At 47.0% G+C, this 27,228-nt stretch overlaps 1 protein-coding gene across 1 annotated transcript in view; it reads right to left on the bottom strand.

Annotated features, from left to right (window-relative positions):
• LOC134572177 (putative bifunctional UDP-N-acetylglucosamine transferase and deubiquitinase ALG13) overlaps positions 1-27,228 on the bottom strand; it is a 154,150-nt gene that overhangs the window by 109,500 nt on the left and 17,422 nt on the right. Inside the window, exon 2 of the mRNA XM_063430985.1 lies at positions 13,074-13,157. Coding sequence (XP_063287055.1) covers positions 13,074-13,157 — 84 coding nt within the window. The remainder of the gene's footprint in view (positions 1-13,073; positions 13,158-27,228) is intronic.

The following is a 27,228-nucleotide window of genomic DNA, read 5'->3' as shown; positions in this document are numbered from 1 at the left end:
AAAGCCTTTTTCCTACTCCATGGCAACAAGAGTGGAAAACTGCTGGCGAGAATGCTCGCCAAACGGAGACAGACGACATACATTGACAAAATGAGGGACGCGAAAGGCACCCTACAGCGCCTACCCTCCAAAATCTTAATAAGACATAATAAGAGGATACTACTCCGACCTATATGCCCTCCCACAGCCCCACTCGGACACGGCGAAAGCCGGCCTACAAGAGAAAATTAATAACTACCTGACAGCACACCCCCTCCCGACAATAGATACAGACGCATCCAACCGACTGGACGAACACATCACGATGGATGAGCTAACCCGGGCCATCAAAGAGACGAAACAAGGCAAAAGCCCGGGACCAGATGGGTTACCACTGAAGTACTATAAGACATTTGCCGGCCACCTTTATACCCCCCTACTAGATGCACTAAATGCCATACGAGAGGGACACCACCTCCCTAAACAGTCATTGACTGCACATATCACCCTCATCCCGAAAGGCGACAAGGACAGAGAACAATGCGGTAATTTCAGATTTTCAGGTAATTTCATGCGGTAGATTTCACTCATCAACTGTGACGTTAAACTACTAGCGAAAATCCTGGCCACACACCTCCAAACCCACATCCCCCACCTGATACACTCAGACCAGGTGGGATTTGTCATGGGCCGCGAGGCTAGGGACAATACAGTTAGGGCACTGACTCTTATCCACGGCCAGGGCAGGCACAACGATGGCCTTCTCTTGCTGTCCACGGACGCAGAGAAGGCCTTCGATAGAGTCAACTGACAATACATGTTCCAAACACTGACGCACATAGGACTGGGACCACACTTCAGGACGGACCCACGGCACATGTCATCGTTAACGGGGCGGTGACAAGGGAGCTGACGATCCATAACGGCACAAGGCAGGGATGTCCCCTATCCCCCCTTTTATTCGTACTGGCGCTCGAACCCTTCCTCACCCATGTGCGGCACGATATGGACATAAGGGGTATCACAAAAGGCAACACACAGCATAAGGTAGCGGCGTATGCCGACGACCTCTTGTTCTTTGTCACCAAACCAGAGGTCACGTTACCGAACATCCTGAAAGCATTTCGGGAATACGGGGCAATATCCAACCTTAAAATTAATTACTTAAAGTCCTACGTCCTGAATGTTAACGTACCCGAAGCCAGGGCCGCCCCACTGAGACAGAGCCACACGTTCCAATGGGCAGACCAGAAGATCCAATATTTAGGTACATGGCTGACCAAGAACACCAAAGCCCTGTATGGGGCAAACTTTGCCCCCCTATTGGATAGATTTAGACGGGACCTGTCGGACTGGGCGTACCCGCACATATCTTGGTTAGGCAGGATCCAAGTTATTAAAATGAATTTTCTCCCGCGCCTACTTTACCTTATGCAAGCCCTCCCAATCACTATTCCCAGACCTTTCGTAACCACCCTGAGACAAGCGATGGGAAAATATATCTGGAACCAAAGAAGGCCGAGAGAGTCAGGATGACCACACTGACTCTGCCAAAGGACAGGGGAGGCCTGGCTATGCTGGACCTCACCCTGTACTAGGAGTCCTGCCACCTCCAAAGAGTCATGGAGTGGACAAAGGGGAAGGTACTCAAGAGCTGGAAGAACGTGGAAGAGGTGAGGCTGGGAGACCGCTGTCCACCCTGCCTTGGCAGGCGGGGGAGGGGGGGGGGGGCAATACTCACCCTACACGACTGCGACATTGCAGGTCTGGAAGAGGGTAATAAAAAGATGCAGACTGGCGCCCTACCCATCCCCCCTCCTCCCTCTGACCCACAACGATAGCTTCCCACCTGGCTCGGACCCCAACGCATTCAGAGACTTGTTACACCACAAAGCCCCCAAACTACACCACCTACTCGACGGGCCTGACTGCAAGACGCTACCAAACCTATTGGAGGGAGCCACCCCCACACTACTGCACCACTTCAAATACAGACAACTGCGTAGCTACATACGAACTCTCCCGGGAGGTATAGCCTTGACAAGGGAACCCACCACATTCGATCGACTGTGCCTGGACCCAGACCCCCAACCGCACGGGATCTCACTCATCTACTCCACACTCCAAAGGGAAACCCCGACAGAGAAACCGAAATTCATGGGGAAATGGGAACGGGCGCTAGGTAAGACATTCACCGACGGAGACTGGGAGGAGATGTGCTATCTAGCACACCACTGCTCAGTCTTCAGCAAGACACAAGAGACAGACTTTAAACTACTTACAAATTGGTACTGCACCCCAGCCGCACTCCACGCTATAAACCCAGAACACTCAGAACTCTGTTGGAGATGCAACACAGAGATAGGCACCACACTTCACCTCTGGTGGGACTGTAAGGCCATCCGACCCTTCTGGAACAGCATACACAGTCTTCTCCACACATTTTCCGGCGCACCACCACCCTTCACACCCGAAGCCATGCTCCTACACCACACACAGACTCCCAGATCACGCTATAAGAAATCACTGACCATACGAATCCTAAACGTAGCCAAACAGGTGCTTCCACAATTCTGGAAGCAAACAGCCACACCACCACTGACTGCCTGGTTCTCCCAAATGGAAGAACTCAGGGCAATAGAAGAACTCAATATGTGTGCCACTAACGCCTCCGAAAAATACCTAGAAATTTGGGCCTATTGGCTGCTAACGACATCCAAACCAGACTTCGCACATAGACTCCAATACGAGACCCAAGTGGAGGTAGACGGTGACACCCCCCTGACGGAGACCGACCCCCCACGGACTGAACCCCTACCCAAACCCCCCCCACGCTACACACACACACACACACACACACACACCATCACAGGACACAGGAAACGCACCACCCAGATGACCTACAGACCACCACGACATAGGTCTACGATACATAACACACGACTGACTTGGGCACATACGCCTCAGGACGTGACCTAGGCAAGGGATCTGAGTATCCCGACTTACCACTCTACTGCATCACGACGAAGCATGTGAGTAAACGTTTGGACCTGCATGTCCACCCTGCCAGTTATCGTAACATGTGAAAACAACACATAAATGTTTTATTTTATTTTCGCTCAGAGGACCTGCGCATCCAACAATTAGAAACTTCTGATGATGTGATGTGACCTGCGAGTCACCAAATTCTGCTAACGTGATCAATATAATCACCCTCCCAGCTAACTGAATGCAATGATAACTAAGCGAAAATGTGGGACCTGCGAGTCCTGGTTGAACCATCTACCACTGAAAACTGGATAAATTCAAATAAAACCATTTACAAAAAAAATAAAAAATTCAAAATGGAAATCACATTTTTCAACCCATGGAGGTCTGGATTTGGAGTCACACTCAAAATTAAAGTGGAAAAACACACTACAGACTGATCCAACTTTGATGTTATGTCCTTAAAACAAGTCAAAAGGAGGCTCAGTAGTGTGTGTGGCCTCCACATGCCTGTATGACCTCCCTACAACGCCTGTGCATGCTCCTGATGAGGTCGCGGATGGTCTCCAGAGGGATCTGCTCCCAGACCTGGACTAAAGCATCTGCTAACTCCTGGACAGTCTGTTGGTGGATGGAGCGAGATATGATGTCCCAGACGTGCTCAATAGGTCTGGGGAATGGGCGGGCCAGTCCATAGCATCAATGCCTTCGTCTTACAGGAACTGCTGACACACGATTTCTAGCATTAGGAGGAACCCAGGGCCAACCACACCAGCATATGGTCTCACAAGGGGTGTGAGGATCTAATCTCAGTACCTAATGGCAGTCCGGCTACCTCTGGCGGGCACATGGAGGGCTGTGCGGCCCCCCAAAGAAGTGCCACACCATACCATTACTGACCCACTGCCAAACCGGTCATGCTGGAGGATGTTGCAGGCAGCAGAATGTTCTCCACGGCGTCTCCAGACTGTCAAGTCTGTCACTTGTACTCAGTGTGAACCTGCTTTCATCTGTGAAGAGCACAGGGCTCCAGTGGCGCATTTGCCAATCTTGGTGTTCTCCGGCAAATGCCAAATGCCCACCTGTGGACGTCTGGCCCTCATACCACCCTCATGGAGTCCGTTTCTGACCGTTTGAGCAGACACACGCACATTTGTGGCCTGCTGGAGGCCATTTTGCAGGGCTCTGGCAGTGCTCCTCCTGTTCCTCCTTGCACAAAGGCGGAGGTAGCGGTCCTGCTGCTGGGTTGTTGCCCTCCTCCACGTCTCCTGATGTACTAGCCTGTCTCCTGGTAGCGCCTCCATGCTACGCTGACAGACACAGCAAACCTTCTTGCCACAGCTCGCATTGATGTGCCATCCTGGATGAGCTGCACTACCTGAGCCACTTGTGTGGGTTGTAGACTCCGTCCCATGCTACCACTAGAGTGAAAGCACCGCCAGCATTCAAAAGTGACCAAAACATCAGCCAGGAAGCATAGGAACTGAGAAGTGGTCTGTGGTCACCAGCTGCAGAACCACTCCATTATTGGGGGTGTCTTGCTAATTGCCTATAATTTCCACCGGTTGTCTATCCCATTTGCACAATAGCATGTGAAATTGATTGTCACTCAGTGTTGCTTCCTAAGTGGACAGTTTGATTTCACAGAAGTGTGATTGACTTGGAGTTACATTGTGTTGTTTAAGTGTTGCCTTTATTTTTTTGAGCAGTGTATATTACACCTATGTGGCCACCACTCTAACCAGAGGAGAATCCTTAACTACCTCACTGGAGACTTACCCTCTCTTCTGGACTCTTCTCTAGAAACTGCCTTTCACAAAAGCAGTTTCCCATTACATATATACACCCACAATGGTCGTTTTTTTTTTTTTTTTTTTTTTTTTAAATCTTTATTTTTGCAGTGCTTATATTGGTTACAGGCATACATATGGTACCCCAACGGCATTCCATATGTTGATTTCTAAACATTAGTTAAGTGGGTAGTAGATAGACAATGCACTTTTTTTGATATTACATGAAGATAAGCCAATAAGTGTTGCATTATGGTACAACATGCTAGGTTAAAATTGCGTTTAACTCAACTAGTTACACATCAGATTGTAGTTATAATGCTATGACGGTAATCTAAGACATAGAGGTTGCTTATACATATAGGGATTGTGCGTCAACGCTGATAGTTTAAGATTATACTACTAGGTCTGTTCATATACTAAACATGAAAAACATCCTATTGTGATATGTAGTCAGCAGAGTAGCAGGCTATGATTCAGTGGTAGTGTGTGAATGTAGAAACTGGGCTAGTCATGCGTTTGGCATTAGGTGGCGTGCTTGAGGTGGAGGCTGCGTGGCATTGCATTTTCAGGAGAAAACATTTATCCCGTACCAAACAGGTGATTCCCGTAGTGGTGTGTCTCATGTGGGAGTGAACCTCCGTCGCCTGACTATGTAAGTCGCCTGAATCGGCAATCTCAAATTAGGGAAAAGCATATGAGCAGGCTACGTTATATGTAAAACTCCCCGCCAGTTGCATGCCGTCTAGGGGCAAGCTAGTGGGTATGTGAAAACATTAATATCAAGCATAGATTAGGAGTACATGCAACTAGCAAAAACATTAGAGCTATATGTATAACGAGTTTTGTGGAGATCGCCAGTCTCTGCTTAGATAGCTGCAGAAGGGATTAGGCAGAGAGAGTCAGTAGGGCAATATAACTCGGTGCCCCGAGAGTCTGTACTGTTCCGCTGCTCAGGAGCCCCCTCCGGTGCTTGGAAGTGGAGTCTAGGCCTCTGTGTGTAGATTCATCAGTGCTCACCCGATGCCTGCTCTGCTGAGCTGCTGGAGCTGTGTGTGGGTCCCTCGGGTGCTGGAATCATCCGCGTGGCCCCCTCGGGGTTCCTTCTCCGGTGGGTCATGGTTGGATTCTTTGGCCTGTTCCGCCCGTCGTTGAGCAGGTTTGGTGCGTTACAGTAGGCTTTGTGAGGTCTCATGTGCGGGAGGCGTCTTGTTGGTCGAGGTTCGCAGGAACCGCTGGGTGGTAGGTAGGTCGGATGTACTGACTGGTTTTGTCGCTTATTACCCCGTGTGCAAGATCAGGTGGTGGCTGCCAATCGCCCTGTGCTCAAGATTGCAGGTCCTGCACAAATGGTCTCCGCCTTCTTGTACGCGGGTCTCGGGTCTGCATGTCAGTGCTTCCACAGAGTTCTGCATAGCTTAGCGTGGCTTGGACCGGGATCACCCCCCCCGGTCCAGAGGGGGGGGGGAACGGGACCTGGCCCTCAGGTATTCCACGCATGTCGGGCAGGATAGTGTTGCGGCGGCCGTCCGCTTCACTCACCGCCAGCATAGGTCCCGCCTGTTGCAGCGGGCCCCATCCTCCGAGGGACTAAAACTTTGAGAGCAAGCCTCTCCTCAGCCCAGGTAGCCCGGTTTCGTCGAGGGTCGCAGTTATTTGCCAGTAAATCTCCCCAAAAATCAAGATTTTCAGGCTATTCGTGCCTCTGTTTGCAGGAGCCGAGCTGTCCTGCGACCGCTCAGCTGGGCAGCCCGGCCCCACCCCCCCACAATGGTAGTTTTGAGGAGAACCTCTGCAATACAAACTTTTCATGTTGAAAAATTGACACAAAGCTGCCCAATGGCATGTCCCGCCAACATTCCTGAAGAACCGCTAGCAGGCCCAGGGAAGGAACCTGACAAAAGACTATTTGGCATCATAAGCAAGAGTCACAAAATGGCTTTGTTTGTGTTAAAATGCAAGCCAGGGTGTGCCACCATCTTCTTGTAAAAGTGCTGGTTATACTTAACCAACACTCTTGAGCAGCTTGTAAGCGGCCCATATTAAGTTCAAATACACTAAGAGAGAATGCACTACAGGGAACACGTACAAAGAATAGCTGCAAAGGTAAATAAAACCTTGCATCCAATTCCAAAATATCCAGGATATAGCCTGACTTTTCAACTGGAACCTCGTCCTTGTGCGCCCTATCCACTGTCTTTGTATCAGGGGTTACTAATTTAAGCACATCTACAAATTCACCCTTTCAAATCTTCTCTCCAATATCATCCTTTTCCTTTGGCATCCCAAGAAATAGAGACAGGCTGATGCTAATAAGAAGGTATGAAGCAGTGGCCAGCAAGTCAGAAGTATGTGTAAAAGGCAGTGTCTGAGGCAACATGGTTGCAGGAAGAGCAGCAGCTGGAAGGGTCCCTAAGAGAGGGGCACCGATGAAAGAATCCCTCAACTGGGATTCCCTACCCAGTGAGGAAGTAATGAAGAACAGAGGAACCACCTGATGGGCCTGTCTGGTTAATCTAGTGGCTACAAGAGGAGTCTGAAAGTTTGGAGCTGCTTGCCAAGCAACTGCCTCCTGATCTTTTGGCCTGCTACATAATTCTTGTGTGTGTCCAGCAAGTCCTGTATCACAATGCTGGCATATCGAGTCTGTCCAAGATGTCCCTCCAGCAATGGCAACTCCGGGACACCTGACAATCCTGGACTGCTAACCCAAGTGGACTGCCACATCCACCACACTGAAAAGACCTGGAGCTGGGCACCAACCCACTTGGGTGCCACGCTGAGCCCTCTGATGAAGCAGCGGAGTCCAGGATGTAGCAATGAATGCAGCAGAGTCGCCCCAATCCCAGAGAGACTTCCCTGATGTCAGATAGGACTGCAGTTCTAGCAAGAAGGCAGCCTTAACCTACATGGTGTTCCCTACTTCGCAGGTGTCAATTGGACTACCGAGTACCTACTAATGTGGATCTACTAGATGTACAACATGTAAACATCTTATATGGAGCCATCCCTTGTACATCTAATATTACCCTCTACCAAAATACTGAGGCCCATAGGATTACATGCAACACCTCATTTGTGTTGTATGGGTTGTCCTGTCCCTGTGGGCTACAGTATGTTGGACAGACCAAGATCATTTAAGACTGGATTCATGGAACATAGGGCATTTAATAGAAATAGACTGTGTACTACATCTGCTGCGTTACACTTTCAGAAACAGCAGGGGGTTGACAGTAATGGAATAGACTGGACACCTCCAAATTCTTGCCATCATGTGAGTCCTAGTGGATCTATTTATTAAAAATTAAATGAAATAATTGGTGGTTTCTACTTTTATTTTACTGGGTTACAATCATACAATATTGCTTCTAGTGATACATTAACTATTGCAACAAATACGTTTCTAGACGAAGATATATGCTGCTCATAACATTGCTATTTAATTTAGAAGCCATTTTTATCTATATAAGTTTTATTATTGTAGTAGTTGATTAGAAAATATAGCACTATCATAGAATTTTAAAGTGGATTTGTTTGTGTTCAATGCAAGGTTTGATAACCACCAATAAACTTCACTTAAATACCATACGCTGCACTTTGTTTATTAAGCACCTTGAGTGCTGAAGGATCTAGAGAGTCTGCTCTGGACAGCCATTTATCTTCAGACTTATATCCACAATATTAGAACTATTTCAGGATTACACTCCTATCACAGGATTTATTTGCAGAGACTTGGCTTGTCATATAATGCTCCACAGAGATAATTGTTATTTGATCCGATAAAATGTTAGATTTTGACACTGATCTTGAGGAGGATCGACTGATCTTGAGGAGGATCGACTGATCTTGAGGAGGATCGACTGATCTTGAGGAGGATCGACTGATCTTGAGGAGGATCGACTGATCTTGAGGAGGATCGACTGATCTTGAGGAGGATCGACTGATCTTGAGGAGGATCGACTGATCTTGAGGAGGATCGACTGATCTTGAGGAGGATCGACTGATCTTGAGGAGGATCGACTGATCTTGAGGAGGATCGACTGATCTTGAGGAGGATCGACTGATCTTGAGGAGGATCGACTGATCTTGAGGAGGATCGACTGATCTTGAGGAGGATCGACTGATCTTGAGGAGGATCGACTGATCTTGAGGAGGATCGACTGATCTTGAGGAGGATCGACTGATCTTGAGGAGGATCGACTGATCTTGAGGAGGATCGACTGATCTTGAGGAGGATCGACTGATCTTGAGGAGGATCGACTGATCTTGAGGAGGATCGACTGATCTTGAGGAGGATCGACTGATCTTGAGGAGGATCGACGGATCTTGACAAATATTGTCTATTTACAGACTGCAAAACCCTTTCCCAGTAATATCCATGGCAGCAATACAGTTGGATTTAACTCATTGCACACCAAAATAGGATAGGAACATCAAATTAAAAAATAGAACTAGTATTTCCCTCCCAGTAATCAGTTTTTTCCCCAGAGGTATTCTGCAATGACCAGCCAGATACCAGAGCCCTTCTGGTGGCAATTACCTTCTATGGTCCACCGTGGACCCATTGATGCAGCCGGAAGAATGAGCCCTTCTGGTAGTAATTCCCTTCAATGGTTCCACCCGCTCTCGTGGATTATTCTGAACCAATTTATGGGCACCTCTCTGAGGTACTTTGCTTACCTGAGAATGTCACTTCTTAAGGGCATGGAACTTCCCAGAAGGACTGTTTTTTGTTTTCCCCTTTCCCCCTATGGTTACTCTGGTTTATTTCTAGGTGTTTTAGTTTGCTGTTTTATTCAAATGGGTTCTGGTCGGTGGAAAGGATGCCATAATGCATCATATACATTTCCAGTTTTTCTGCTTTCTTCTCAGTTTAGAATAGTGGTTCTGGCTTCCAGGTGTCTGTTGCCTTTCAGTTTCTGAGTCTGTCAGGTACCCATACTTGTTCCCTGTGCTGTGTTAGTCTGTTTTAGGTTTTACGTTGGTAGCGGTTATTGCTTTTGTTTTAAGGACTATTCTTTATTTTTTTTCTATTCATCCAGGTTCTCCTGAAATTCTTGTATGTTTGGCAGTATAGATAAATGTAAAGTATGGTCTGCCATCGTCATGTATATATCTACATACAGCGCTGTATATATGCTCTTAATAGCCCTCCAAATGCAACATGTATAAACAAATTATTCACAGTGCGGTCAACACCCCCTCATCCAATACCTTGTATTTAAAAAAAAAAAAAAAAAAAAAAAAAGTGATTATGGGAATTCAACCATAATATAAAGACAAAAGATTCAGATGGGGATTTCCCATGTTCCTGCCATCTTGCACAGAGTTGCGTTGATGCTTTGTACTTTTGTGCATGCATAGGTTTAGTATTATTATAATATTTATAAAGCGCCATCAAATTCCGCAGCGCTTTACAATGGGTGGACGAACGGACATGTAGTTGCAACCAGACAAGTTGGACACACAGGAACAGAGGGGTTGAGGGCCCTGTTCAATGAGCTTACATGCTAGAGGGAGTGGGGTAAAATGACAAAAAAAGGTAAGGATAGTATTAGACTAGTGATAGTTGCAGAAGAGGAATCAGTTTATGCCAGTGGTGTGTGGGGACGCTGCTTGTGGTGTTGAATGTATGTGGGGATACGGTTTGTAGTATTGTGTGAGGGGAGGTGGCTTGTGTTAATGCATGTTTGTATGGACTTAGCTCGACACTGCTAGTGGGAATGAGTTGTGGGGGGTAGGCACGGTTTGTGTGTGTATAGGATTTGTAGTGTTTGTTGGGGGAAATAGGAGTGGTTTCATGTGTGGGGGAAAAAAAGGCTGTAGGGTGTGTGCGTGTAGCAGGATACAGGATGTAGAGTGTATGTTGCTATGAGCGGTAAAGTGTGTGATGGGCAGCAGTGTAGTGAATAGAGTCTGTGGTGCACAGGGGTTGTGGTGCGGGAGGATGGCGCTCTAGCGTAAGTGGATTAAAGGCTGTAGTATCGAGGGTATAAGCATTCAATTAGAGAGGGATAGGAATTGTTGTGTGGGGGCACGGTCTGTAGTGTTGTAGGGGCTGTAATATAGTTGAGACAGACTGTAAATGTTTGTGAAGCATGAGTAAAATGTAAATACTACATTTTCCTCCTCCAGTCAGGACCGGATTAACATAGGGGCTGATGGAGCTGCAGCTCCAGGCCCATTTAAAAAAAATGTACACACTACTCTTAGGTTTGCCACATGACTGGTATTTTACTGGCACCGATGGTATTTGAGGCTGCCTGGCCATTGCAAAACTTTGGATTATTCACTCACTCAAGAATCCTAGGTGGGGATTATACCACCTATGCCAATATAGTGAGTATATTCCTGCTCACTTATATGTGAGTATTATACCTTTTATATACCTGTCAGTGCTCTATGTATATGGCAATATTTGTTTTTATTTCTCTCTATACCGAGGACCTGTACCTACCAACACCTATATCCTACCAGTGGGGGATCAACGCCACTGAATGCTACACACTCCTGAGCTGGCCAAAGCTCTGAAATAGGCGAGTAAGAAGGACTGATATTACCACCACTGTCATCTTCCCATTACAGTTTCGCACTTTTGGAATTTCTCTCTATCTGCATGCTTCCACATCATCTGGATACCCGACTTCCTCGGATCCTACACGGTCTATTGATTCTACTTATCTCTGCAATCAAACTTGGACTATTATCTCTTACACTTTATCAGGACATTATTCCTTTTTTATTAATTTTATGTAAGTACGCATTGTTTTTACTGTTTTATTACAGTTTTAGCGCGACCTATATTCTGGTTTGTACTAATGAATTCATGCCAGGCTGGCCTTCCAATTCTTTGGACAGACATGTCCCCTTTTTGGGCAGGTCTGGTCACGTGATTCACGCCAGTGGCCCACCCTTTTACCCTGCCTATTGACTTTCTGCTTCACTGGACACTGCTGTTAGGGGGGTATGGATTTACTTGAAAGATGAAAGCATAAATTAGAGAGATTAGCAAGTAGTATGTGTTTTCGTATAGCTGCATCCTTTAAGTTTCCCTTTAAAACCATCTCCATCAGATACACGACGCTTGGGAGGTATGATTGCTTTAGTGTTTTTGGTCGCTACGATCCTGTAATTAGGCCCCTCATAATTGTCAACACCAGGCCCACTGGGCTCTTAATCTGGCCCTGCCTCCAGTGGTCGAGTATCACTCATTCCCGGCTGGTGCGTGGTAAGTGCAGAGCTCCTTAACAAGGAACTATTGAAGAATCAGAACATTGCCACGGTAACCTGCATCAACCCTCTGATCCCCCGCAGAGAGATAAATCCTCCCACATTACAATCTTCAAGGTCCTCATTGTAGCCTCAGTATGCAATGAATTTTGAGTAGCAATTGTCAGTATCTGCTCCATGGCCACATGACTTCTCAGCTGACTGCAGTCAGCCCCAAAACAAAGCGGGCAGCCTTTGAGGTAAGTGAGCTGTGTGGCCACCTTGGGCCCCTGTTGCGATGGCGCCCAGTGCGGCACACCCCAAAGGCAGCCTTAGTCTACATAAGTTTAGAAAAAGAATAAATGTTTAAAGTTTTGGTCTGCTTTCCTCCTTTTGATTGAGTTAAATTTTCGTGACTTCTAGCTGCCTAAAGAAGAACTAACATACTTGTATAGGTAGGGCATTTATTACAGGTCTGCGGAGTCTGTTCATAAAACCTCCACTCCAGCTACTCAATTTATGGCATGTATCTCTAATGTTTGGCTCATAACATCAGTCATTGTTAGAATAACTATTATATTGCATATCAATAGAATGATCATGCAGAATGTAATGCAACAAATGTGATGGAATTCAAATAATTCTGCACAAGTTATAGCTAGAAAAAGAAAACACAACTGCCTCATGTAACCTGAAGCGGATCTCCTTAACTCAAGCTGACCAATAAGACTGGTTATTCTGAAATCAAATCAGGTGTTGGTATGAGTCAGCTCCGAATTCCATGTATAAGAGAAAATAGGACTCCTACTCAGCTTTGTGTCATCCAGTTAGTCACTTTTGTTGTCATTTACAGAATTGTTTGTCACACATAATCGAACAGTCATCTGGATTGATGGGACACCCACCCACAATCTGTCCATGGATCTATATTAGAGCCCCATCCCATTTATTTTCAGTGTTTTATTCAACTGCATCATTTTTAGAGAAGTGACTTTTCTGATTTAAACTTTAAATTTTAATTTAATTTTTCCGATTTAAAATTTTAATTCTCCTTACAATAAAGAGGTTAAACACAGTTTATAAAATATTGCTTAAACATGTACTTACGGATTCAAACAGGTTTTCATTCTTGCGCATATAGGACACACAGGTTTTCCTAATTTCATTATGGTGAATTTGACAGTAGAACAACTGGAGAGAGAGGGAAAAAAATAAATAAAAAAAGCTAATTGCATAAGTAATAGCTTCTCCATGACACATGCATAACAAATATGAAATTGTTAAAATTGTATTTCTGGGACACCGGTCAAATACAAAAAATTCTCTTTCGTTAAGGTCTATAAAAGATATATCAAGCACATGACTTTCTTCTGTTGCAGCGTACCGCAGAATAAGATTGATTGTGTTGAATGATTTATTTGAAGAGCTGAATGATGAGCTGTGTGCAGCACACAAGTAAACGCTGCACACAGCTCTTTCAGTTACTGTGGTTAAACTTCCATGTTAGGCCACAGCCTGCTGGATTCCCTTTGAGAGAGACAAGTGAGGTCTGAGAAAACCTCAATCAGGATTCTGTGCAAGCCGTCTAATGTGATCACCCGCTGCAGAGTGTTATCCTCTAAGCCATATTGTGATAGCTTGCTGAGAAGTAAACAAGAAATTTTTACTTACAGGAAATTATTTTTTCCTTTATATTAGCGGCAGTAAACTAGAGATTATTTATCTTGTGGTTGACAGATAACCTCATATGTTAAGTATTAACACTAGCCCCTCCTTCCACACCCCTTTAAACTATTAACCCCTTAAGGACAGAGCTTCAGAAGCTTGTCTTTCACTTAATGACAACGGCATTTTTTGCTGTTTGCGTTCAACTGCAATTTGCATTTTACAAATTTATTGCACCGACGCATATTATATACCGTTTTTTAAAGGACAGAAAGGGCTTTAATTTGATGTAACATATATACATAAATGCTTATTTATTACAAAAAATACAGAAAAATGCAAAAAAAAGAAAAATGAGTTTTTTTTCAGTTTTTGCAATAATGTGTGCACAATTAGTGCAGGTTAAGGAATGTAATTAAAAATAAATTAATTTAGTTCTGATTTACAGAATAGATAATGCGTCTGGGATTTTAAGTATTTTTGGGTAGTTACAGGTTACAAAGCACAAGGAGTAAAATAAACTTTTAATGTGGAGCGATTTTAGAATTTGGTATGTTTGTCTTGTAAGCTTAATAGCCATAAAAGAAAACAAAATTGCCACACAAAAGTATATATTTATATAAAGTAGACACCACAGGCTATTTACCTAAGGTTGTTTTGACACTTTCTACGTAGCCATTTCACCGCTAACCTCTGCTAAATATTGGAGTAAAATTGTATTTTTGGGGGGTTTTGGCACACAAACTTATAACAAAGAACTTCTCATGTGTATTTTGTAAAGTTGGTGTGTGCTATTCCTGTACAAAGTTTTATTTTGTATTCAGTTACATCTGCTGAGTAAAATGACACCCCCATTGTATGTCTTTGGCACTATTTTGTGAAGCTACAGTGCCATATAGGAGACCTGTCCTTTTCAGTATTCACAGTCGAATTTTGAGAGACAGATTTAATGAGCCTATGCTTCCATTTGGGGTATTATAGTAGTTTGACTGTTCAAAAAAACCCCACAAAGGCCTACCATTTGTAAAAGTAGACACTCCAGGGTATCTTATAAGGTGCAAATTGTGCCTTAACATGCCCCCATTTTTTCACCGTTATATGCCAAATTATGTGGTAAAAAATAATTGTGCATTTTTTTTACATACGGATGGCATTTTTGCTGGGCATTTTGTATATTTCATATGTGCCACTAAGTTCAAACCCCCCCAAATTATGCTCAGCTAAGTCTTCTGAGTAAAAGGACACCCCCATTGTATGTCTTTGACACTATTTCGTGAAGCTACAGTGCCATACAGGAGACCTGCCCTTTTCAGTATTCACAGTAGAGTTTTGAGAGACGGATTTAATGAGCCTATGCTTCCATTTGGGGTATTATAACAGTTTGACTGTTCAAAAAACAAAAAAACAAAACAAAGGCATCTCATAAGGTGCATATTGTGCCTTAGCATGCCCCCATTTTTGCACCAATAAATGCCAACGTATGTGGTAAAAAATTATTTTGGGCATTTTTTACATACAGATTGCATTTTTGCTGGGCATTTTGTATATTTTATATGTGCCACTAAGTTCAAAACCCCCAAATTATGCTCAGCTAAGTCTTCTGAGTAAAAAGACACCCCCAATGAATGTCATTGGCACTATTTCGTGAAGCAACAGTGCCATATAGGAGACCAAGCCATATCAGTTTTTACCGAACTTTGAATTTTGAAGCTGGGCCTACGTGCAATTTCCAAGCATCTTCGCAGGTTTTAAATTCAAACTACCCCACAAAGGCCTACCATTTCTTAAAGTAGACACCCCAGGGTATTTCAAACGGCATATTTTGAACCTTAGCGTGGGATCATTTTTCCGCTAGCGTGTACCAAGTGTAGTGGTAATAAGAGTTTTTTTTCGGGGGCGGAGCCTGACAGCCAAACGAAGCGGTCGCACAGCAGTGGAGCTCCTGGCTCAAAAACTATGAAAACCATTCAAATTACCCACACACAGACGGTTTCCCAGCATCAGCAACGGTGGTAGGCGATGGCGAAACCGCTATCTCGCTCCACTGAGCAGCGATGGCGACTGCATCCAAAAACGGATCCGAGGCCTGCATGCGGCCTATGCGAGCGGCATGGGGGAGCGGTCATCACGGCAATCGCAACAAGCAGCTTAAAGCAGAGAAACCAGGGTGCAGAAGCCGCCGGGCCATCGACACCCAAAATGGCGGAAGCCACGAGGGCCCTAGCACCTGAACCCCACCTCTTGCCGTTATCGGAGAGGATAGACCGACTTCTGGCGGACTTCTAGGCCAAATTAGACAGCCGAAAGGGCGCCCAGGAAGGGACCCCATCGACACCTATTCCAAGGGACTCCACTCTGAAGCCCACAATGCTGACACAGACCCGGAGGGGGACGTGGAAGGCGGGAAGACGGAGGCGGGGAACCCGACACAAGCCCCAGCACTACAACTCCCGGTCACGGGTGAGGCACCCAAAACCCCCGGGGCTACCCTCGCTCCGTACACCCCCTCAGCACAAGCGGCAACAGGGGACACTGCTGACAGCGGGCACTTACTCAGCCCGACTGCCTTCGTGGGCCTCTCAGCAACAGCCTGACACTCCGACGGAGCATAATGATGGCGAACGACGGCAGAGGGCCCTGCACTTGCCTCACCTACGCGAATCGCCTTCCTCTCGAGCACCATATGAAACCAATAGGACAAGGGAACACCACTCACGAGAGGTTACCTGCTATCCCCTTAACGAGATGGACTGGGCTATATATACACCTAAAGATCGCGAGTTGAAGGCGCCGGCCAGCATACATGCCTGGGTTGGAGAATCCGACCTCCCTTGCTCCCATTACACTGGCTCACCGGCGAGATGCGACTACCCCTCTAAGTCTCACCTCAGACACCACTCACGGGACACTCTCCTACCATGGACTTTGGGACTCTCACCTATCCTCTGCCGAGATGGTGTGGGCTAAACTGAACTCGAATTACACAGCCTTGAAAGCGACAGGATAACTCTGCTTGCATATTTGAGCTGTTTCCCGTTGTTTTGAGAGACCCTAGCAGTTTCTAATCTCACTTTACCCTACCTTGCTCCTGCTAAAGAAATCTGTTCTAACGTAAAGTAGTTACCCCAAGTAGATAAGCCAGTTATCACATGTTAAGTTACATGCCAGCAATTTTTATGTATGCTTACTAATACTCACACGTAGCTCAACTCACTATGGATAAATGTGCCTAGCATGAATACTCTACAACAAAAAACTAGTGCTGTATTATCACAATGTCACAAGTCAATTTTACTGTTGGTATTTTTTTTTCTGTTAAGCCTGCTGTGACATTACAAGCATGTCTATGATTCATTATATGCACTACAAAAATAAAGAATTTAAAAAATAAGCGTTTTTTTTCTGCCTTTTTGACACACAAAGTGCGTTTGCACAGTATATTTTGCAAACCTTGTGTGTACTACCACTGTATAATACTTCATATGTTGCTCAGCTATGTCTGCTGAGTACAAAAATACCCCCGTATGTACCTTTGCCAGGTATATGTGGACATCGGAGGGGCACATTTGGGACACAGCCATTCAATTTTGTTTCAAACTTTAAATTTTTACGCTGTGCCCATGTCCCATTTTAGAGTATTTTACCAGGCTATATAATCCAAATACCCCATAAAGCCATACCATTTCTTAAAGAAGACATCCCAGGGTATTTCAAAAGGCATATTTTGAACCTTAGCGTGGGATCATTTTTCCGCTAGCTTTTACCAGGTGTAGTGGTAATACGCATTTTTTCTGCCTTTTTGACACACAAAGTGAGTTTGCACAGTATATTTTGCAAACCTTATGTGTGCTACCACTGTATAATACTTCATATGTTGCTCAGCTATGTGATCTGAGTACAGCAATACCCGTATGTACCTTTGCCAGGTATATGTGGATGTTGAAGGGGCACATTTGAGACGCAGCCAGTTTTTTTTCTAACTTTGAAGTTTTATGCTGTGTCCATGTTCCAATTTGGAGTAGTTTAGATGGTTGGTTATTGAAACGTCCCCACAAACACATACTATTTGGGGGCGTGGCTTGACCGCTCATGGAGTAAGTCGCACGCTGCACTCGCTCCCAGGCCCCAACCCGCATAAGCCCGAATTCAGAGCAGAACCCGCGGCCCACATGGGGAAACCCAGACGGAACACCCCCCGCCATCCTCCCACTCCCCACACGAACCTTAGACTGGGTCCCATGGACGAGTTTATGTCCACCCCGCAACAACTTGGAGGCACACGAGGCGCAGACAAGATGGCGCCTACCTCCCCTCCCTCCCCAAGCACCAGCAGCATGGCAGGCTCCGCGGAAGGAACACCCGACGCCGATGCCTTAACCCAGATGTCCAGAGATTTAGCAGCCATATCGGCAAATATGCTTACGAGGGGAGATAAAGCTGCCATGATCACGGAACTGCGCACCATCATCCGAGAGGAGATTGCAGGGGTGCGTAGAGACTTAACGGTCCTGGAACAGAGGGTGACCGACCTAGAGGAACACCGCCTCCACTCGACGCAACACCAACAAGCCGCAGACCTGGCGACGACGCGACAGGGGAATATCCAACTCGAAATGCGTAGACAGGTCGAGGACCTGGACAATAGAGGCCGCCGTAACAATATACGGGTGCGGGGCCTCCCTGAAGCGGACGACGAGTCTCCCCGCGATTTATTGCTGGGCCTCTTCACGCAACTGCTTGGTGGGGACTCACCGGCTGACATACCTATGGAACGTGCCCACAGGGCTCTACGGGGCCCCAGGAGAGACGGCCTACCTAGGGACGTAATATGCTGCCTTTCCTCGTTCCCACAGAAAGACGCCATAATGAGGGCGGCCAGGGCCCAGCGCACAATCACCTACATGGGCACCCAGGTTTGGCTGTTTCAGGACCTGTCGACCCTCACTCTGGACGCCCGTCGGGCGCTGAAGCCCCTGACGCACATGCTGCTTGAAAAAAGGATTCCCTACAAATGGGGTTTCCCGTTCAGCCTGCAAGCTAAGATCGAGAACCGCTGGCACACGCTACGCTGGCCCAATGACGTACCTCGATTTCTACAGTCCGCTGGACTGCCACATGTCCACATCCCGAACTGGATTCTTGAATTCCCACCTGCTCGCCCCACCGGACCTTACCCGGCGGCAGAGAACTTAGCATGGGGACACGCTGCACCCCCCCCGCAACGTCGTGGCTGCCCTAACGGCCCGGAAGAATGAAGCACTAATGCTCTCTTGCTGATCTCCTGCCTGCGGCCCACGGACCACTTCCTAAAGCATTCTCCTACTCCCCAGGAGAGGACATTTGTTTGCTGCTGGCCTTTGGTGACTTCACACCGTGACACAAGGGGGGATATGACCTACAGGCCTAGATCACCGGTAAACGGGCCGAAGCCAAGAACATCACCTAGCAACACGGGACTTGGGGACTCACAGAGGGTGGGATGCTGCTTGATTGGCAGGCCGCACGCTGTGAGCCGCATTGCTTCGGCCAGTATGGGGTGGGGGACTGGGCCGCGCAATCCAGGACTTCGTATGTATGAACCCGTATCTGCGACCTGTAAGTTAAACGCCCTTATGGGTGATGGTTCCTGCTCCTTGTAACAGTCGCTTTTTCTCTTTATTATGTTCACATTTGCATTTATATGTTCCTCGTTCTTCACTTTGCTGGTTGGGTTACCACGAACTTCCCAATTTGTAGCGGGCAGCCCCGTAACCTACTGCGCCTCCTACAGTGCCCTCGCTGCCCTTAGAACATCGTTCCCTTTCCTGGGAACACGCCACGAGGGTACTGTATGATGCTTTTTTAAAATGCCTCGCATGTTACTTACGTGGTACAGGGGACCTATCTAACGCCACATACTTCCACCTGGAGTGGGCGAAGTTAGTATTTGTATAGCACATATCCTACAGTTTGGGGCCCTTGCCACGTGGTGCCATGAGCCAGATCTGAGCAGTTGCTTTTCCCCCTCCCGCACGCTACAACGCCACTATGTATTTTGTTCCCATTTACTTATTGTGACCACAGAGATGGCCTCTATGCTTCAACCTAGACACAACTCACCCCCGTTGAAAATAGTAATGCCACCGGGGGTGGGACACCCCACTGCTTTCATGGCGCCCCGTGCTGCCCCTTAAGCCTGGAACACGCCGTCATTTTTGCCCAGGGTGTGTGTTATAATTTCGCCTCATGTACCAGGTTTTTTCACTTACACGGCCCCGGGGTACGGACCGAGCCATAAAAGTATCCCCTTGGTGAAGGATGTACAGTTTATGTCGAATGCACTACGCAGACCTAACCGCATTCTACGTGGTGTCCACAAGGGCTGAATCGAGACTCGTAAGGGCCTGGGTTACCCAGGGCAGTGTAGTGGCCTATATGGCTCACATGTAACCGTTCTCTGACAGGCTCATGGAATCCATATTTGTTTTATGCAACAATTTGTCTTTTGACACATGCGGTAAAGCTGTGACTTGACGTGTTACACATAATTTGGTATATACTGTTTATGACCTCACCGAGTAGCCATTGACACTCCAGGTGCCCATACCATGCTGAGGTAATGTTATCTGTGTAGGATGCAATTCCCATGTTTAAGGCACTTCCTAAACACACGTTAAACTCTTTGTGTTGTCCGCATGGAGCGGTTTGGGCCGTACCCACAGGTGCAGTGCATGGGGTACTGTGACTACTAAATTGACACCTGGATACCTCTGGCATTTCTGTGAACGTAACTTAAAACACCAATGACAGTTTGCAGTTTCGCTTCTGTCTTAGATTGAAATGTTACTGCGATGTTATTGCACAACGCTCACCCAGATAGTCACTGTGCCCCCAGCGTTGCCCCGGATACCTGCCTTGAGTTAAGCTTTGATCTCTATCGAATTTTGTAATGTAACTGTTTGCTGTTTTATTTGCTTTTTGGTGTACGCTGTATTTCTTCTCCCTAGGGACGTTGGCGGCCACTCTCCCCCTCCCCCCCTCCAGGTTTCACGGACCGCGCCATAGTTGTGCCCCCTTCAGCCGGCAGCCCCTCCTGGGCCGCTCTCCACGGCATCTCAGGACTCGTCCCCTCCCCCCCCCCCCCCCCCCCCGACACCTGTCCCCCTCCCCCCTCGCGGACTTGCGAAATCCCTGACACCTAAACACGGACAGCGGGTTGGGTGCCGAGGGAAGCGGGCGCTGACCACCCACACTCTAACGTGACAGTCTCCGTGTGCGGTCTTCTTCGCACCTCACGCAACTGACCTTTCCCTGTACATAGGACCGGGGTTCGGACCCTTTAGTTCTCTTTGTCTCCTGAACACCACCAACCGGTCTAGGTTCATTAGTTGCCTTTACCTCCCCTGCCTCTTTGGTCCTACCCTTCCCGCCCCCCACTTATGGACCCCCCCCCACCAGGGTTCTCCCCACGGGGGAACAGACGGGATTTAAACCAGACTTGCTCACGTTTTGGTCCAACAATACCGGGGGCCTCAACCAACCGGAGAAGCGCTCCCACCTGCTACGCCGTCTTTGGGCGGAGAGGGTGTCTGTGGCTTTCCTGCAGGAGACACATTTTAGGGTCCCGGACGCGCCCAAAATCGAAAATAACCGCTATAATCTGGCTTACTATGCCAACCACCAGTCGTCTAAGAGAGCAGGTGTAGCGATACTCTTTGCGAGTTCTGTACCTTTTAGCCATACGGAAATTCTCCCTGACCCTGAGGGCCGCTTCCTCTTCGTAAAGGGGACAATTGCTGACCACAAATACACGTTTGCCTGCATATACTGCCTCAACACACTTTCCTCTCCCGCACCCTGACCAAACTTGGTAAATTCAGAGAGGGCCTTTTGTTGGTTGCTGGTGATCTAAATATGCCCCTTGACCCGCTCCGGGACACGTCTCGCGGGACCAGCATAATCCCCTCCCACTGCCTTAGAACCGCTGCTAGAGCGTTGAACGGCTTAGGCCTCGTGGACTGCTGGAGGACCGCACACCCCGATGAACGTGACTATACCCACTTCTCCCATGTCCACCGTCACTACAGTCGTATCGACTACATATTCATGCCTCAGGAATTCCTCTCCCTACTCCACGATGCCCATATCAGGCTCACGACCCACTCGGACCATGCACCGGTTACGATTCGTACAAGCTCACCCCTCCACAGACCTAGGGACAGACAATGGAAACTCAATGTGTCCCTGCTGAACGACGTAGCCGTCCGTGCATCTACGCTCCAAACACTCACACAGTACTTTGACACAAATGAGGGACCCGACACCCCCCCCCCCCCCTGACGGTCTGGGAGGCACATAAATGTGTTATACGGGGCCATTACATCGCCCTCTGTACGCAGCGCAAAAAAGACAGACGCAGACAACTCACAGACCTCACAACTAAAGTGTCATCCCTGGAAGCCATACATAAACAAACGTTAGACGACAACGACTACCTACGACTGACCGCTGCACGGAGAGAACTTAGAGACCATCTTTCCCAGGGACTTTTACACACTATTACGAAATCCGCCAGGTATTTCTACGAACATTCCAATAAAAGCGGTAGGCTCCTGGCAAGGATGCTTCAGGCAAAGAGGAGGGCACAACACATTCACAAAATAAACATGCATGACCAACATAGCACGAGACGACCGGACGGGATACTTGACGCCTTTCAGGCATACTACAGAGACCTGTACAATCGATCGCAAACCACACCCGGGACAGACATCCAGACACACCAGAAGAGGGTCGCGGACTACCTCACCAAACACATCTCCAAGACACTCACCCAGGATCAATCAGACGGCCTAGAGCAACCCATAACACTTGAGGAACTCAACGGCACACTGAAACTCATGAAGCCGCATAGGGCCCCCGGCCCTGATGGGTTACCGATTGCGTACCTCCGCACGTACAGTGACACCCTCCAGCCCAAACTCCTGTTGGGGCTGAATTCGATCCGTGAGGGCGGGCAATTCCCCACTGACACCTTAGCTGCCACTATCACGATAATCCCCAAAGAAGGGAAGGATCCGACTAACTGCTCGAGCTACCGCCCAATATCGTTGTTAAACTCAGACCTAAAACTTTTTGCCAAGACCCTAGCTCGGCGGATCTCCCCACTCCTCCCGGATCTGGTCCACCCGGATCAGGTCGGGTTCATCGCAGGGAGGGAGGCCAGGGACGACACGATACGAGCGCTCAATATAATACATTTGGTTACATCCGAGCGGCGCGAGGCTGTCCTACTTTCGACGGACGCCGAAAAGGCGTTCGATCGGGTAGACTGGACATACCTCGCGTCCACTCTCCGCCACTTTAGATTTGGCCCCCAAATATGCACCTGGGTGTCGGCATTGTACACAACACCGACAGCACGGATCCGAGTCAATGGGACCCTTACACAACCATTCCCCATCAGTAACGGCACTCGCCAGGGATGCCCCCTGTCCCCCCTCCTGTTTGCCCTCTCTCTAGAACCATTTCTGGAGGCGGTCAGACGGGATGGGGGCATTACAGGGGTGTCGATGGGAGCCGAGGAACACAAACTAGCCGCCTACACGGATGATATGCTGTTTTTCATAGAACAGCCTTTAATCTCCATCCCCAACCTCCTTCAAGCGTTCCGTGAGTACCGTCAAGTCTCCAATCTGAAACTCAACCTGGATAAATCTGAAGCCATGTCACTGCTGAGTGACGCTAGCTTAGCTGACCGCTTGCAAAGTCTGTTCTCCTTTTCCTGGCAACCCACCAAACTGAAATACCTAGGCACCTGGCTACCACGCGATCTGACACAATTGTACAAAGCTAACTTTCCCCCCCTCCTAACGAACATCCAAAAGGACCTCCTTCGCTGGTCACCACAGTATCTCACCTGGTTTGGCCGCATTCAGGCACTAAAAATGAACGTCCTCCCTAGACTGTTGTACCTCTTCGCAGCTCTACCTGTCGCGATACCCCAAGCGTTTTTCCGCGTCCTCACGAGGGAAATACGCAACTTTATCTGGAATCGCTCCGCATCCCGCATCCGTAGATCCACTTTGGAAAGGCCAAAATCGGCGGGGGGTGCCGGGCTGCCCTCCATGCAGCAATACTATCGGGCCACACACCTTCAACGGGTCGTGGACTGGCATGCGCGCCCAGGGGCCAAAAGATGGGTACCCATGGAGGTGCAGCAGGCCAGGGGGACGATCCCAGCCAGAATATGGCTTGGATCCCTCACGTTCGCGGAACTCCGGACCCACAACCCACTCATCGATGCTACCCTTAGGGTATGGTGCACACTGCGTTACGCACACCGACTCACCACATCACCGAACCCACTTACTCCTCTAGCACACAACCCAAATCTAGCAGGGGGTCTTCCCCCTTCGGCATTCCGGAATTTCACACAGTCGGACTGGATCTACCTTCGTCAATGGACAGGGGACAGAGCCCTTAAACCACTGACTGACGTAGTGACGGTACAGAGACCAACCACACTGGACAGGTTCCGTTATCACCAGGTGAAGACCTACTACATGAGCCTCCAAGGTATAGACCACATACACAGACCACTGACAGACTTTGAGCGCCTTTGCACCGACAGGAAACACCAAGACCATGCCGTATCCTATCTTTACACTATGCTACAAGCACTGGGCAATGAAAGCCCCCTAGGATTTACGGATAAATGGGAGAGGGAGACAGGGGTGCACCTGACGGCCCAGGAGTGGGACAAACCCCGGACATGCTTAAACGTATGTATGGCACTTCCTCTGGCGAATGCTGGAGATGTAGCTCTGCCCCTGGCACCAACCTTCACATATGGTGGACCTGTCCCCGCATTGTCCCGTTCTGGCAGTTGATACACACTAAGATCACCGAAATTGTAGACCCAGACCTCCCACTGCAGCCGCTACCAATGCTTCTGCACCACACAGCCATGTCGGCCCAAAGGTATAAGAAGACGCTTTACGATACACCTGCTCTCTGCCGCGAAAAGTCTCATCCCTCTGCTCTGGAAAAGCCAGGCAGTGCCCACATACAGACAATGGGTGGATAAGGTAGAGGAAATTCATAACATGGAAATGTTGACCGCGTCCCTGCAGGAACACTCGGACAAATGTGCTCTCCTGTGGTTTCCCTGGACATCCTACATCGCCCGTGGACAGGCCTGACCAGCCTACTCTGCCTCCGACAAACCATAGGCGACTAAACTTACAGTTCTGTTCCGCGCCCCTTGGGGATAACCCTGGTTCCAGACATTCCCCTCCTCTCCTCCTTCCCTCCCGTTCCCCCCCCCCCCCCCTGTGCCTGACCCAGGCCACGGTCATCAGTGACTAGAGCCCTGCCCTCACTACGAGTCAGGAACTCTCCCCCCCCCCCCCCCCCTCCCTTTTCTTTTTTCTGTCTCCCTCCCTATTTTGAAAACTATTATAAATAAAGAATGTCTAAAAAAAAAACACATACTATTTATTAAAGAATACACCCTGGGGTAATTCAAAAGGCATATTTTGAACCTTGGCGTGGGATCATTTTTTCTCTAGTTTGTTCCAGGTGTAGTGGTAATGAGCGTTTTTAAATGTATTTTTTAACTTTTTAAAACTATTTTTTAAACTTTTGTTTTGCTTATTAATTTTTTTAAAGTTTCCTAAACTTTCGTAAAACTTTTTTTTTACAGATTTAACATTTTTCTAAGCTTTTTTTTTTACCGTTAACCCCTAACTAGCAGTAAGCAGCACTAACCGTAAATTCCCCATTTTCCCATAACTCCCACCCCAGCTAGCAAAATATTTAATTATACAATATTTAAATTAGTTAATTAAATAAATTTAACCCCTGAGGGTTAAAAAATAAATACAAAATAATCGTCAGGGGTTAAAAAAAATTAGATCACAGTATAATACTGTGATCTGTATTTTGATCACTGTAGGCAGTGATAGACTGGCAGGGAAGGGGTTAATTTTTATTTGGACTGGGTAAAGGGTACTTAAACGTTATTAAAACTTTTTTTCACTTAATTTTTTTAACTTTTTAAAGCTTATTTTAAAACTTTTTTTAACGTTAACCCCTAGTTAGCCTAACACTAAATCCCTCAATTCCCCACTAACTTCCACCCTTCCCAGCTAGCTAAATTTATAATTTTAAAATATTAAAATGAATAAAATAAATTTAACCCCGAGGGTTAAAAAAAAAAAAAATAACCCTCAGGGGTTAAAAAAAAATCAGATCATAGTAAAATGTAATCCCTGCCAATTGATCACTGTAGTCAGTGATCAATTGGCAGGGAAGGGGTTAATTAAAATGGGTAAAGGGGGGTGGGATTTTAATTTAACTTTATTTTTTTGACAGGGGGCAGGATTACTGATGTGATCACACTGAACCCGGAAGTGCAGGGAGTCGGAAGGTGAGTATACACAGCACATGTGCTCGCTCTGACATGCTGGCGGCGATCTGGGGTTAATTTTAACGGGTGATGGACGAGGTCCGTCACTCGTCGTTAAGGCAATCCCCTGAGTGAGGGACCTCGTCCGTCACTCGACATTAAGGGGGTTAAAACCGCAGCCAAATGTACAAGTTGTGATCAAAACAAAACGTAAACAAAACCTGGCATTTGCGCTATATGTCTGTCCAACCGTAATTCACCTCTTTCATATTAAATGCACCCACAGTTATATATCATTTTATTCAGGGGAAACAGGGCTTTCATTTTACATCAAATATTTAGGTATGGAACATAATTTAATATGAATAAAATGTAAAAAAAAAAATGGGAGAAAAGATTTTTTTTAAATTTTCTTAGTTCTACATTACATTTTAACTGTGAATGTCAAATTACGGTTTGCTTTTACTGCAATAAAATACACATTTGTATTCAGCGATGTCTCACGTGTAAAACAGGACCACCTATGTTCAGGTTTTATGGTGTTTTGGGAAGTTACAGGGTCAAATATAGCATGTTACATTTTTCAGTTTTTTCACATTGAAATTCGCCAGATTGGTTACGTTGCCTTTGAGACCATATGGTAGCCCAGGAATAAGAATTACCCCCATGATGGCATACCATTTGCAAAAGAGGACAACCTAAGGTATTGCAAATGGGGTATGTCCAGTCCTTTTTAGTAGCCACTTGGTCACAAACACTGGCCAAAGTTTGTGTTAATATTTGAAAATGCAAAAAACTAGTTTGAACGCCAGTTGTATTACAACGACGATATTGTCAGTGACTGACATTTTTTGCATTTTTCACACACAAATGGCACTTACACTGACGATAATGTTGTGATAGTTTTACTGTTTTGAAACACTAATAGTTGTGTTCAGCGAAGTCTCCCGAGTATACCCCTCATGTACAGGTTTTATGGTGTTTTCAAAAGTTAGTCAAATATAATGCTTGCATTTGTTTTTTCAAATTAAAATTCACCAGGTTGGTTATGGTGCCTTTGAGACCGTACGGTAGCCCAGGAATGAAAATTACCCCCATGATAGCATACCATTTGCAATAGTAGACAACCCAGGGTATTGCAAATGGGGCATGTTCAGTCTTTTTTTAGTAGCCACTTTTTTAGTAACCTTCCGGCCGGGTTCCCGC

The sequence above is a fragment of the Pelobates fuscus genome, chromosome 9 (genome assembly GCF_036172605.1).
Source record: "Pelobates fuscus isolate aPelFus1 chromosome 9, aPelFus1.pri, whole genome shotgun sequence".
NCBI lineage: Eukaryota > Metazoa > Chordata > Amphibia > Anura > Pelobatidae > Pelobates > Pelobates fuscus.
This window is presented reverse-complemented; position numbering and strand designations above follow the sequence as displayed.